This window comes from Hypoxylon fragiforme (assembly GCF_022984875.1).
Source record: "Hypoxylon fragiforme strain CBS 206.31 chromosome Unknown GGS25scaffold_5, whole genome shotgun sequence".
Classification (NCBI taxonomy): domain Eukaryota; kingdom Fungi; phylum Ascomycota; class Sordariomycetes; order Xylariales; family Hypoxylaceae; genus Hypoxylon; species Hypoxylon fragiforme.
This window is the reverse complement of record NW_026054760.1, coordinates 296,982-310,201: the sequence shown is the minus strand read 5'-3', so window position 1 is coordinate 310,201 and position 13,220 is coordinate 296,982. Positions and strand designations below refer to the sequence as shown.

The 13,220-nt window shown below is 48.6% G+C and overlaps 5 protein-coding genes across 5 annotated transcripts; 3 read left to right on the top strand and 2 right to left on the bottom strand.

The window, feature by feature from the left end:
- Positions 1 to 9: 9 nt before the first annotated feature.
- GGS25DRAFT_531329 (ankyrin) lies at positions 10 to 1,089 on the bottom strand (the record flags this gene model as incomplete). Its single annotated transcript, XM_049265484.1, has 2 exons — positions 695 to 1,089; positions 10 to 455 (listed from the first exon to the last, which is right to left on the bottom strand). The coding sequence occupies exons 1-2, from the start codon at positions 888 to 890 to the stop codon at positions 10 to 12; spliced, it is 642 nt and encodes a 213-aa protein (XP_049116272.1). The 5' UTR covers positions 891 to 1,089.
- On the bottom strand, positions 1,049 to 3,251 carry GGS25DRAFT_261870 (DNA topoisomerase IV, alpha subunit). The gene is made up of 6 exons (XM_049257305.1): positions 2,759 to 3,251; positions 2,617 to 2,683; positions 2,459 to 2,567; positions 2,291 to 2,377; positions 2,123 to 2,227; positions 1,049 to 1,958 (listed from the first exon to the last, which is right to left on the bottom strand). The coding sequence occupies exons 1-6, from the start codon at positions 2,970 to 2,972 to the stop codon at positions 1,410 to 1,412; spliced, it is 1,131 nt and encodes a 376-aa protein (XP_049116271.1). The 5' UTR covers positions 2,973 to 3,251; the 3' UTR covers positions 1,049 to 1,409.
- A 226-nt stretch (positions 3,252 to 3,477) lies between these two features.
- Positions 3,478 to 6,436, top strand: GGS25DRAFT_488963 (terpene synthase; the record flags this gene model as incomplete). Its single annotated transcript, XM_049260864.1, has 4 exons — positions 3,478 to 3,907; positions 4,018 to 5,730; positions 5,793 to 6,213; positions 6,280 to 6,436. Coding segments are annotated over exons 1-3 (2,266 nt in total), but the record flags the coding sequence as incomplete, so codon positions are not given.
- A 132-nt stretch (positions 6,437 to 6,568) lies between these two features.
- Positions 6,569 to 9,687, top strand: GGS25DRAFT_261760 (SGS-domain-containing protein). The gene is made up of 4 exons (XM_049257304.1): positions 6,569 to 8,313; positions 8,394 to 8,574; positions 8,629 to 9,269; positions 9,345 to 9,687. Exons 1-3 carry the CDS (start codon positions 7,196 to 7,198, stop codon positions 8,965 to 8,967), a joined length of 1,638 nt encoding a protein of 545 aa, XP_049116269.1. The 5' UTR covers positions 6,569 to 7,195; the 3' UTR covers positions 8,968 to 9,269; positions 9,345 to 9,687.
- A 1,024-nt stretch (positions 9,688 to 10,711) lies between these two features.
- Positions 10,712 to 12,971, top strand: GGS25DRAFT_261729 (cytochrome P450). The gene is made up of 3 exons (XM_049257303.1): positions 10,712 to 11,916; positions 11,989 to 12,409; positions 12,501 to 12,971. Exons 1-3 carry the CDS (start codon positions 10,919 to 10,921, stop codon positions 12,699 to 12,701), a joined length of 1,620 nt encoding a protein of 539 aa, XP_049116268.1. The 5' UTR covers positions 10,712 to 10,918; the 3' UTR covers positions 12,702 to 12,971.
- Positions 12,972 to 13,220: the final 249 nt, after the last annotated feature.

Genomic DNA, 13,220 nt, shown 5'->3' with positions numbered 1-13,220 from the left:
CTAAACTACCTACCCACCGGCCCCCGTCTCTTCCCCCTTTCCCCCCTCTTCCCCTTCATTCATGCTCACATCCCTCACAACCCCCTCCAAACCCCCTTCCTTAACATTATCCCCCTCAATATCCCTACTCTGCGCCAAAAAGTACTCAACAACATGCATATGGTTGTTGAATGCCGCCAGATCAAGCGGGATCTGCTCCTTGTCGTTGACGGCGGCGGGATCGGCACCACGCGAGAGGAGCAGCTTGACGGTGGCGAGATGGCCGCCGAGACAGGCCCAGTGCAGGGCCGTGTTGCCGAAGGTGTTGTAAGCGTTGATGTAGGGGGGCTCTGGTGCTGTGGCTTCTGCTGTTGCTGCTGCCTCCGCCGTTCCTGTTGGCTTTTCTACTTCCTGTGATTGTCTTCGCGATGCCTTGGTGGTGATGGGGAAGTATGAGAGGAGCAGTGTTACGGTTTCTGCATCGAGGTTAATACACTGGACTTATTAAAGTACTGTAGAGTGTGGTGTTCAAGTGCAGGTAGGTAGTAATTCAACACCTCCGCAACACATGCCAGACGTGCATCTTCTCGTCGCCGGCATAAGCTTGCAACCTCACAGTCTATCACCAACCCTAACTATAAGGGGGGGAGTTGAAGAACGCGATTGCAAGAACCAAATCACATACACGCGCAAGTGCGCCATTGACATAACTTACTCGCATGTCCATTCGCCGCAGCCATATGCAAGCAAGTCGCCTTGCCATCATCTCTCGTCGCCTCTAGAATATCAGCGCACGTGACATTTTCTCTGGCGACGAGCTCCTGGAGCATGCTCGTGAGCTCTGCGTCGTCGCCGGTCCGGGCGAGGTAGATGAGATCGTCAATCTCGTCCTCTGATAAATTCGGCCCCATTATCTTTCACTTTTTTTTTGCTTTACTAGGTACTGGAGGTGTTATCCCCGGAAACGCTATCAAGTTCACTCTTGATTGGGTGTTGGTGGGTGATTGCGTGGTGGAGTAAGACGCCGGCCGAATGAAAATTTTCGGGTTCGAATTTTGACGAATATTTTGACGAGGGGAAAGTAATGTTACTTTTGATCAAGTCGACAAAATCAATTGATTCTGTCAATCAACGACTATTGATGTGATTTTAATGATTTATTGGGCCGGAATATTTCAAGTTTGAATTATTTAACGACGAGTTTATCGGCTTCTTGTTCGGTTGGGTTCTAGAGAATTAGGCTTCATGTGTGGATCACGTGATGGAGCGAAGCGCCAACTGTGTGAGCAGTCCTACCTAACTCCGTGGCAAAGTAATTCATACGTTTGGTTTTATCCCACAACATACCTAGTATATTCGGTATTTACCTAGAATACACGATATTTTAGGGGCGGACAGCTACAGAAATGCCCGTGCTTACCTGGTTGGCTCTATTGTCGACGACTTAGTAGTTTCTCGTCTAGCCAGCGACTTATGTTACCAGCATCATCAACCGCTTGGATCTCGGCCTTGACATTCAGAACGAGCATCATCTGTAGTTCATGAGCAAGTTCTAACTTATCCGCACCCTGGCCCTGCTCATTGCCGAGCTTTCGCAAGAGACCCTCCGCTTTTCGTCGGTCAGATGCTGTTAAATGAGAAGAAACGCCGAAGGAATTCGCGGATTGAACACGGCTGTGAGGCGGAAAGGAGAGAGAACTGTTGGGACTCGAAGGTGGCGTGGAGTCTATATGTTGACCCGTTGGGTAAACATGGTGACAATGGCAAAGAATGTCACCAATTTTGGGTCCAAGCCATGAAAGCTCAGGAATTGTGACATTCAGCTCGTGACGAAGACTCCGACTTCCACGCTTGTAGGTAAGCATGATCTCGATGCCACTAGGATCAAAGTCGACAAGTGCATAAATAGGAATATGCGGAAAAGATGAACGAAACATGTGGAGTAACTGCCGTGTCACTAGGTCCGGGTAACCTTTGCCCTATACACATGGTAAGCTCGAAACCTAGATAGAGGAGTACTGATGAGATAGAAATGGCTCCATACTGTGACAAGAATTCCCACTCCTGCAGCCGACAACTCAAAGTATCGAGATGCAGCTAGCCCACGAAAGGTTGCCTGTGGTAATTATCAGATAATGCTTACTGTCAATAGCTTGTAGAGTCCAACCTCTTTTTCTATGATCATGATCCATCTTGCTCGAGCCATGTCTAATCGTTGAATGGCTTCGGCATGTGGAATTAGGGTGTCCTAAGGGGGTCGATTAGCTATCCAAGTACCGACTAAACCGCCCACAAGGTGGATGGATCTCACGTTGCTACCCGAGCTACAATCAAGTGTAGAGTCATCATTCAAGGTGATGACAATGGCGCCTGCGATAAGTCCCTTGTAGGCAGCGACCTATTTCAATAGGTTGGTTTTCAGGTTTTAAGACATAGGATTCAGGGGTTGCCTATGTGCCTAACCTAGGTAGGTACGTACGATATTTAGCGAGTTTCTGCCAAACCCGAAGGTAAAAGCAATATCATCAACAAGATGATCAACATATTGTTGGCTACCAAATAGATCTGGATTTTGGTAGTAAACACTTCTGTTGATTATCAATAATGATTTGTGAATGATGAATGAAAAGGGGGTACCTTTTGGTTATAAGGTGGCCGGAAACTAGTGCCTCGTGGCAGATATGAAGAATTTGAAGGAGACAGGCTATGCACAATAAAGAAAATAGATACTATAAGAAAATCAGAACAGAATGTGAGTTTTGGTATCAGTCAAGCCTACTAAACCTCTTTACCTCGGCATTCGTATTTGCTGGGAATCTAATCAGTCTCACATTACCGGAATGGCGACTACGTAGCGGAATGGTGAGTACTCGGTTCTCGCTAAGCGCATCAACTATGTTTTCTAAGATATCTTCAATCTTGTTAATGATGGTACCGGTGTGCGGGTTTCGAGCAGCATCTCTGGTAAACGCGATGACGTCTTGTCCGTCCATCCTAACAAAGCTTGCCACAAATTGATGTGGGATTTAGGTGGTTGATGTTCCATTTTTGTGGTTGTATCTGTTTAGGTTTTTCTTTTCTTTTTTGAGATTTTGTTGTAATTCTGGGAAATCAATCGCGACTGGTTCTTAAAACCTTATTCTCATCGACCAGCACGATTGCACCTGCTGATTTCTAACGAGGATGGCAGGTGAGGACGAGGATGAAGTTCAATAACTATTGCCTAGGTGTCAACAATTGACAGGAACAAGCGGCTATTAGTGGGACTAGCCCATAAAACGGCACAAGGCTTACCAATCAGCCAATCCTACGGGGACATTTGAGTTCTTATGCAAGGTACACGACCCTGGACTGCAGCATCGAATGATCTAACTACAGCGTAGTAAGGACGTGTGCCCACAAACACTCCTAAAAGTCCGCGGAAGCCGATTCTCATAGGTGCTTTCCAACAGCCGGTTTGTCGGAAGAAGCTAGCCCCCCGAACTGCCAGTGTACCTAGTGGCTAGCTACCTATAAAACTTGGGGAGCTCAATTGAAATTAAGCTAAACCTCTTAGTCTTCTTCCTCTATGTGATTAAATATAAATATTATTTTTTATTTTTTACTTGAACTTTTATGAGCTTTGCGCCACCAGACTTTTCTCACATAACAATTTTCCAATATGGTAACGACGCGTTCGAGTGGTTACGCGAAACTCAATGGCAATTCCAATGGCGTTGTAGCTAAGAAACAAACGAAGAAACGCGCCAGCGAAGATACGACCGAGGCGGTAACGAAACGTCCGAGACTTGATGAGAAAACTGACTTGACACGATGGCGCATGTTGGATGAGGAGGGGCGACACACTTGGAAGTATTTGGAAGATGACGAGGCCGTAAAGGAATGGCCACAAAGTTATGCCGACAAATGGTATCTGGGTTTAGATACTGTAAGATCAATACTCCTTATCCTTCTATTTCATTATATCATGATTAGAGTCAACTGCTGGGGAGTTCAGGAATAAACTTAATGGCTGGCTAACTATTTCACCCATCGTAGGAGCTTCCCGATCTACCAAAGCCCACAAAGCCAATCGAATCCGTTGTCAATGGCTTGTCATTCTTCGAGAAACTTCAATTGCCTTCAGGCCAATGGGGATGCGAGTACGGCGGTCCAATGTTCCTCCTATCGGGCGTTGTCATTGCCTGGTACGCGACGAAAACACCGATTCCCTGGTACGTCGCCACGGAGATCAAGAACTACTTATTTGCAAGAGTGAATCCCGAAGACGGAGGGTGGGGTCTGCACATAGAGGGCGAGAGCACCGTTTTCGGAATTTCATTGAACTACGCAGTTCTACGTATTGTTGGTGTAGATCCGGAACACCCAGTAATGGTTAGGGCTCGCGGAACTTTACACAAGCTTGGAGGAGCTACACATGCTCCCCATTGGGCCAAATTCTGGCTGAGTGTATTGGGCGTTTGCAAATGGGATATTGTCAACCCTATCCCCACCGAAATCTGGCTACTACCTGATTGGGTTCCCTTTGCCCCTTGGCGATGGTGGATCCATATACGTCAAGTATTTCTACCCATGGGCTATATCTACGACAGGAAATGGTCTTGTGAAGAGACTGATATCATTCGAGGGTTGAGGCAAGAGTTGTTTGTCGAACCATGGGATACGGTCGATTGGGCCGGCAATCGGAACACCATAAGCTCCATCGACAACTTCCACCCAAAGAGCTGGCTTCTTAATACTGCCAACTGGTTTCTGGTCAAAATTTGGTACCCCTATCTTCGCACTCAGGGGCTTGGTCAAAAGGCTGAGGATTGGGTTAGCAAGCTCATTGATATGGAAGATGAGAACACGGATTTCGCCGATCTCGCTCCAGTCAACGCCGCGATGAATACGGTGGTCTGCTATATCCGCGACGGCCCAGGCGCATACACGGTGCGTAGACATATTGAGAGGCTAGAGGATGCATTGTGGGTCAACCGTGAAGGCATGTTTTGCAATGGCACAAATGGCGTGCAGTGCTGGGATACTGCGTTCTTAATCCAGGCCGTGACAGATGCGGGTCTCGAGCTACACCCCCGTTGGAAGCCGATGTTGACGAAAGCTCTAAAGTTCCTAGACAACCAACAGATTCGCGAGAACTGCAAAGATGCAAAAGTTTGTTATCGGCAGCAAAGAAAGGGTGCCTGGGCCTTTAGCACGAGGGATCAGGGATATGCCGTATGTGACTGCATTTCAGAAGCATTGAAGTCGGTCATATTGCTACAAAAAACGCCTGGATACCCACAACTCCTCGACGACCAGCGAATATTTGACGCTATTGACACGCTCCTAACATATCAAAATAAATCTGGTGCTTGCTCCTCCTATGAGCCGACTAGAGGGAGCGAGTTGTTGGAGATGCTCAACGCAGCAGAAGTGTTTGCCAAGATCATGGTGGAATATGATTATGTTGAGTGTACGACCGCGGTTATCACTGCGCTGTCGCTGTTTCAAAAGCACTGGCCTGATTACAGGTCGGAAGAGATCAAGGCTTTTATCGGCCGGTCCCTAGGAGCAATCAAGAAACTGCAACAACCGGATGGGTCATGGTATGGTAACTGGGCTATCTGCTTCACCTATGCGACAATGTTTGCCTTGGAAAGTCTAAGGAGTATCGGTGAGACCTATGAGAATAGTTCTGCCGCAAAAAGAGGTTGCGACTTCCTGATTTCTAACCAACGAGATGATGGAGGTTGGTCAGAGAGCTATCGCGTAAGTTGGCTTTATTTATTTATTTATGTGTTATTATGTTTTTGCAATCTAACGTTTCCCAGTCGTGTGAAAGGATGGTGTATACCGAACACCCAACAGGCTCACAAGTGGTCATGACCGCTTGGGCCTTAATAGGTCTGATGAAAGCTGACTATCCGGATATCGACCCCATAAGAAAGGGCATCAAACTCATAATGGATAGACAGCAACCAAATGGCGAGTGGAAGCAAGAAGCCATCGAAGGCGTCTTCAACAAGAGTTGCATGATATCGTACCCGAACTACAAGTTTACGTTTACGATGAAAGCCCTAGGGATGTTTGCCCAAAAGTACCCTGACGAGACGGTAGTTTAATGATGTTGAGTTTGAAAACGAGGATGAGGCGGTTTCTCCATGAGACGGACGAGTGACGCTGGGAGGATTTGCTTTGCCTTACGGATAACGGAAAACTAATATGAATAATTTTTAATGCTACTCATGATAACTATTGATGTCTCACATTAATAACGTTCAATCTCTCCACAATTGATATTATCTTCGTGGCACTCACGGCGTTACACCTCATGGGTAAGTTAGCCATCATTTGTTCGCATCAAAGTTACCACCCTAGGTACCCTATAAAGAAGAGCCAAGGGGTTCAAGTTGAAGGATCTCACTGACGTAGCTACCTTTCCTAGTAGGTACTAGATAGGTGTATGTAATGATCCACTATTATGTGCTTCGTACCATGGTAACAATGAAGGAACAAGCTCAAAGGCGGTGAGATTGCGAACCTTCCATTTTGCTTCCAAACTGACAGGTTCACCGCCTACACTGTTTTCATAAATCCGGCAGAATTACGTGAAACCCCAAGTGTGCCCCACTAATAGAATGACTAGTAGCTTCCATGACTGTGACGCCGATGAGTGTATCTATTGAATCTTTGGCAGGAGCCAAGTTGAACGATTGCCTTGCACTACTAGGTACCTATTTTCACATTGAGAGTGAGTACCTAGTAAGCCTTCCTACTTAATCAGCCTACTCAATGCTCCAGTTGTTCTTGCGCAGACAGAACACTTATTTTTAATACCTTCGGATTGGGTATCAACTTTGCAGTGAAAAATAGTACCAATTTGAAGAAAACTATTAGGAACAATTCCCAAATCACCTACCTCCTCCCACACCAAACACCAAACACCAAACGTACCAGTCTTACCAAACGCCAAAAAAGGAAGAAAAAGAAGAAATCGCAGCTATTCATGCGGTATCTAGTAACTAGTACGACTTATTAGTACCGTACTACCTACTAGGCACTGCCTAAAGCTGGTCGCATTATTAGGTAACCTACCTAGGTAACCTGGATAGCCTGAGCAGCCTTTCGTTTTTAGGCTGACTTCACGTACGGATATTTCAATACCATCAATCACTTGAACTTTCTTCTAGTCGCCAAACATCTTCCTTACCGATACGTATCTCATATCGTCAAAATGTCATCTACAGCCCTCGCCGATCAGGGCCTCAAAGCTATCGCCCACGGCCAATACGAGGACGGTATTAGCAAATTATCCGAAGTTATCAAAGAGCGTCCCGCGCCCCTCTGGCTACTCGAGCGATCTAAAGCCCACTTACGAACAAACAAACTCGACGAAGCCCTCGAAGATGCCGAGAAGGCTCTCAGAATAGCCTATGATCGAGCTAACCGAGACCTCATGATTGAGGCTCAACTGCGACGATGCATTACCCTCTTACGCCTACAACGCTATGCTGACGCCGATATCTGCGCATTCTGGGCACTTCGACTTCTTGACAAGGCCAAGGCTGCCGAAAACGATGGTCAGCTAAGCAAAGTCGACAGTGATGGAAATTACACCGTACGAGTCAGTGATGTTAGGGCAGAAGCCCCAGCCAATCGGCAGGCGGACATTCAGGACGCTATGCAAGACAATGGAAGAGCCAAGGTCACTTCCTTGCGAAACCAGGCAATCTCGTGGCGCATTCAAGCCTTGACTCAATTGCAGAATTCACCTGCTGGGCATCCCGGTCGCAAGGTGACTTCAATGGAGAAATACCCAAACACCTCTGGTGCAGCTCCTCCCATTCGGCCTAAGGATGAGGATGTTGTTGTCGATTCCCCAACCGACCATGAGAGCGATCGCCATCGCGAGTCAGATGATCCGTACGACGCTTGGCGGCTAGATCATGACCGCTTCTTGGGCCAGAGACGGCAGAGGTTCTTTCGATCCGGGTTCTATCAGACAGAAAATACCATCAATGCTGATATCTTCATCCGAAACATTCCTGTTGATGGACTGTCCGTGACAGCGGATAAGCACAAGGTGGTCATAGGACCAACCGCCGCCGCCGACGCCACCGGCGTATACCCTAAATATATCCATCTCTACCTTTGGGGTAAGATCAAGCCTGATGAGATCAAATACAATGTAAAGTCTATGAAAATAGAACTGGTCCTTCAGAAGGAAACGCCCGGAAAATGGCCAGCTTTACTAAGTGCGAACGCTGAGTTCTTCGGTAATGTTATATCCGGAAGCGTGGACTCTCACAGGCCTTCTCTTGAGCAGTTTGGCGAATATTTTATGAAACAAGGGTTTGTTTTTCAATTCCCGATTTAAATCCGCTTAGGGTTAACAAAATAAGGAGACACAGCCGCTAACATGTAGTTACTAGTCACAAGGATCCTTACAAGTTCGGACTCCCGGCCTTTGGCGATGACCAGCTTGGCTGGTACGATGCTCTCCTACAAAAGATCCATGCTGGCCTGGAAGACTCCAAGGTTGCAGCCGTGACAGCCGAGAAAACCTCAGACCCCCCTCGTGCAGCAGCCGAGGCCCCATCATCTACTCCAAGTGTGGGTCAGTCTACAGACGATCGTACTCAAGCTAGTCCTCATCCTATCAATAAGCCTGCCCCGGTCAATAGCCAAGTGAATGCGGCGAAGGCCGCTAGCAGTTCTAGCATCTCTAGTGCCCCAGCCTACCCCACATCTTCCAAGAAGGGAGCGGTGAATTGGGATAAGATCACCGACTTAGACGACGATGAAGAAGACGCCAAAGATGGGGACGTAGGTTCTTTCTTCCAGAAGATATACAAGGACGCGGACGACGATACGAGAAGAGCGATGATGAAGAGCTATATCGAAAGTAATGGCACATCTCTTAGCACCAGCTGGGCGGAAGCCAAGCAAAAGAAGTACGACACACAACCCCCTGACGGGGCCGAAGCGAAAAAGTGGGATGAGTGAGAACTCGCACTAGAAGAAGCTTTGTTCGATACCTGATACCTGCCCACTGATTTGGCCTGCTTAGCCACCGCTTGTTTCTTTTTATCTTTCCAAGTTTATCTCATTTTCCAACGCGCTTCATTCTTCATATTCTTCTCCCCTCTACTGCCCCCTTTGCGCACGAATAACAAAAATGGACGAACGGACGAATGGACGAATGGTCAAGAGGAATGATACCAAAAGCTCTTATCAAATGAGCATGATTCTTCGTATTGCGGTTGATTCAATTATCATGGTAGCTACCTAACGAATGATAAGTAATTGTTAGTTAACTCCCGTGAGTTGATTCGTTGAATCAGAAAGCCTATGTAAGCACCTTGCCAACACGTAGTTATTAGAGCCCACTTTCGAATCGAATCTCGATGTCGCGAATAGGTAATTGTTGGTTAGGTAGACGATGATTTTCCCTCCTTTTCTTTGCAGTCCAAGTCACGTCCGGATGGGATGGACTTGCTTACATACCTACGTGCCTACCTACCTAGATAGGTATGTAACGTGAAAAGTCACATTCCTACCTATAATCGGATACATATTGAAAAGTGTCACAAGACGGTAACAGGACACCTGCATATATCCTATGTATGTATCTTGGTATGTAGGTATGTAGGTATGTACTTACCTAGGTTAGGTACTTAGATCCTATGTAATTTCAATACAATTTCAATACAATTTAAAGCAGAAGAGCTAGTATCATCTACAAGACTACTAGCAATAATGCCAATAACCCAGGTTAAGTACCTACCTGGTAGCCTAGTTGCCTAGATGGACAAGGAGCTAGGACTTGGTTTGAATGACGTTCCCACGACGATGATTGGTGGCTCCCATATTTATAAACCACCCATAACCACGGCGCCGGCGCCAAGCTTCGCTAAATGGTGTGGACACCAATACCACGTTTACGTAGTTTATCCCCGGCATTTGAATCTATGAGACTCTATACGACCGCCCCTGGGGTCATCTGGGAATTGTTGGTGTCATTAGTTTCGTTAGGCTCATGCCCATCAGGCCTACGGATCCGTCCCGGTCTCATTTCAGTTGCCGAAACACTCTGTTACCTATACGTTTCCTGTCTACACAAGGTACTCTCACACTAGGTACTCGCAACTCTTGGACCTCAGGAAACGGCGTTAACCTTGTTTGTTCCCCTACGACGGCTTACGTACCTAATCCTCAGTTAGGTGGATTTCCTCCCCGCAATCCCCCAGCCTTGACTATCCACATGGCGTCCGGACGCTCAGGCATTCAGTCGTGAACGTTCGTTCAAAGGTATAGACCTTCATCGGCAGTTCACTGATTGGCTCTGTTGTGTACCCTCCCGAGGTTAATAATTGCTTGAGTAAGCTATGCAAACCATCCATCGCGGATCAAACAGTGGTGTTGTTGGAAAGTTGGTCGTGTACGATTTACCCGAACCACGCAGTAGGTACAGTATGTAGGTATTAATGGGGGTTCTTTCATATATCTAAATTGCCGTGAGATCTGGACCATCGATAACATGTTTGTCTGCCGAGCGCCCTAAATTTTTTTTGATTAACGATTCTGAATAATACATTTATATCTGATTAATCTGGATCTGGTCTTATATCATCAAGAGACCTACCTAACCTTTTGTCTGGCTGTCACCCTATCTATCTATATGTGGGAGTAGTTTAGTGACATCAGAAACACACATTCACTTGGCATCGTCCTACTCCTTTTGTATTTAAACCGCCCGGGACTTCCTTCAACAGGAGTCGAGTGGTGTGTGACGATATAAACCAAGGGAACTTCAACTAACCCGTTGCTGGAGGTCTTCTTAAGAGGACTTGAGGAATCCCCCCCCCATCTTAACCCTGGCTATCTCTATCTCTCCCCCATCAACCTGTATAAAGATTAGTTAGTATCTTGCCTTCGTGTTAGGTTGCTCGCCATCATGAGTACAGACGAGAACACCATCTCCCCTACCCGCACCCTTCTCTTTGCGGCATGGAGAATCTTCAAGGAGCAGTGGGCCTATCTCATACCACTCTTCCTCGTCTTCCGGATTTTATATAAACGCTATGCTTCTCCCCTGCGCCAGTACCCCGGCCCATTCCTGGCCTCCTTCACCCGTCTCTGGAAGGTCATCTCGACAGCTGGTGAGAACACACATCTAGACCACATAGAACTGCACCGCAAGTATGGCCCCATCGTGCGAATCGCGCCCAACGAGCTCTCGTTCTCTTCTCCCTTGGTCGCGCGCCACGTCCTCTCGGCGGGCAAGCGCTTCTACAAGACGGACTTCTACAACGTGTTCCCGCCGCCGGAGAACCCGGACATCTTCACGGAGACGCGGGAGGACGTGCACGCGATGAAGAAGAAGGTGGCCAACGTGCCGTACTCGATGGCGGCCATGCGCCAGCTCAGCCCCTTCATCGACGACACCATCGACTACCTCGTCAGCCGGCTCGACCAGTTCTGCCCCGACACCGCGATCCCGGGCTTCCAGCAGGCCGGGCTTCCCGGCCGCAACCCCGTCGTCAACCTCGGCGACTGGCTGCACTACTTCGCGTTCGACGTGCTGGGCGAGGTCGCCTTCGGCCGCTCCTTCGGCTTCATGGCCGCCGGCGTCGACAAGGAGAACGCCATCAAGACCATCGACAACAGCCAGAAGTACAACGGCATCGTCGGCCAGATCCCCGAGCTCGACTTCCTGCTCAGGCGGAACCCGCTGTGGAAGTTCATCCCGGCCCTGAACCCCGGCAACGCGCTCATCACGAGGATCGCGGTCGAGGAGATGCAGAAGCGCCGCCCGTTTGAGGCGGAGCGCGACGGAAAAGGCGCCGGTGGCGACGGGCGTGAGGATCTGCTCTCGTCGCTGATCAGGGGCCACTTGAAGGACAAGGAGCGCTTCCACGAGGGCGATATCTTTGCTGTTTCGCACGGCGCTATGTAAGTTTCCTACCATCCCCCCTCCCTCCCCCCCAAGTCGATCGACCATCTCAACTAACCCCCAACAAACAGCTTCGCAGGCTCCGACTCCACGGCCTCGACCATGCAATCCTTCTTCTGGAACGTGCTCTCCGTGCCCCGCGTGATCGCGCGGCTGGTCGAAGAGCTGGAGCTCGCCGTGCGCGACGGCACGATCCAGGAGCAAGGGAACGTGCAGTGGACGGAGGCGCAGAACCTCCCGTACTTCCAGGCGTGCCTGAAGGAGTCGATGCGCGTCCGCCCCGCCGTCGGCCTCAACATCGGCCGCCTCGCGCCCCCCGAGGGCGTCGAGATCGAGGGCCGCCACTTCCCCGGCGGCACCAGGCTCGCGCTCAACGGCTGGGTGCTGCACCGCGACACGGCGACGTTCGGCGAGGATGCGGATGTCTTTAGGCCTGAGAGGTGGCTGGAGGATGCGGAGAATGCGCGGGTGATGGAGCGGTATATGTTCCAGGTAAGTTTTTTTTTTTTTTCTCTTTCCCCTCATCACCGCCCCTTTTGCCCTTTTTTTATTTTTGTTTTACTAAAGTCGTGTGATGTAATAGTTCGGCGGCGGCAGCCACGTGTGCATCGGGCGCAACCTCGCGCTCCTCGAGATCAACAAGGTCGTGCCGCGCCTGCTGCGCGACTTCAACTTCGAGCTCGCCTACCCCGGCCGCCCGCTCAAGGCCAAGGCGACCTTCTTCGTCGTGCAGGAGGGCCTCGAGGTCTTCATCTCCCGGAAATCGGCCCAGAAGCTGGGGTAGATAGATGGGCCTCCGCGCGATAAGACGAAACGAAACGAAACGAAACGAATTATCTAACCTAGAGAAACAACAAACAAAATTTGCACATATATATCTATCTTTTTATGATGCTATTTAATTGATACCTTAATCGAAATAGTATCGGGGACGGTCTTCCAATATCACATCCTGCTTTTTTTTTTTGGGCACTGCGGCGGCGTTGGTTGTTGCGCGGCGGATTGGCGGGGTCGTGGCTTAGCGGTCGATTTTTTTTTTCTTTTTCTCTACGAAAGGAAAAAAGAAAAGGGGGGAGAGGGCATTTTCTGAGGTGTTGGTGTTGTTGTATATCATCCCTTTTTTCTTGTTCCCTCTCGGAAGCGAAGGGCTAGTTCTACGATTTTTGGGATGGTAGATCAGGTGGGAAGAAGAAGAAGAGCTTTTGTTTTATCACAAGGGCTACGCGCAGCAGCAGTGCAAGTCTCTGTTATATTATACTATGGTCTATGGCAACTTGGAACCTATATATATGTATAGGTGGGT

What these genes read in the sequence shown, in the direction of transcription:
- GGS25DRAFT_261870 (XM_049257305.1), bottom strand. Translation starts at nt 2,972, where the DNA reads ATGGACGGACAAGACGTCATCGCGTTTACCAGAGATGCTGCTCGAAAC. An exon ending in GGCCACCTTATAACCAAAAG is followed by an intron (nt 2,568 to 2,616) that starts GTACCCCCTTTT and finishes GATAATCAACAG; the next exon opens with AAGTGTTTACTACCAAAATC. An exon ending in GACTCTACAAGCTATTGACA is followed by an intron (nt 1,959 to 2,122) that starts GTAAGCATTATC and finishes CCATGTGTATAG; the next exon opens with GGCAAAGGTTACCCGGACCT.
- GGS25DRAFT_261760 (XM_049257304.1), top strand. Translation starts at nt 7,196, where the DNA reads ATGTCATCTACAGCCCTCGCCGATCAGGGCCTCAAAGCTATCGCCCAC. An exon ending in GAATATTTTATGAAACAAGG is followed by an intron (nt 8,314 to 8,393) that starts GTTTGTTTTTCA and finishes TGTAGTTACTAG; the next exon opens with TCACAAGGATCCTTACAAGT. An exon ending in CCCCATCATCTACTCCAAGT is followed by an intron (nt 8,575 to 8,628) that starts GTGGGTCAGTCT and finishes CCTATCAATAAG; the next exon opens with CCTGCCCCGGTCAATAGCCA.
- GGS25DRAFT_261729 (XM_049257303.1), top strand. Translation starts at nt 10,919, where the DNA reads ATGAGTACAGACGAGAACACCATCTCCCCTACCCGCACCCTTCTCTTT. An exon ending in GCTGTTTCGCACGGCGCTAT is followed by an intron (nt 11,917 to 11,988) that starts GTAAGTTTCCTA and finishes CCCAACAAACAG; the next exon opens with CTTCGCAGGCTCCGACTCCA. An exon ending in TGGAGCGGTATATGTTCCAG is followed by an intron (nt 12,410 to 12,500) that starts GTAAGTTTTTTT and finishes GTGATGTAATAG; the next exon opens with TTCGGCGGCGGCAGCCACGT.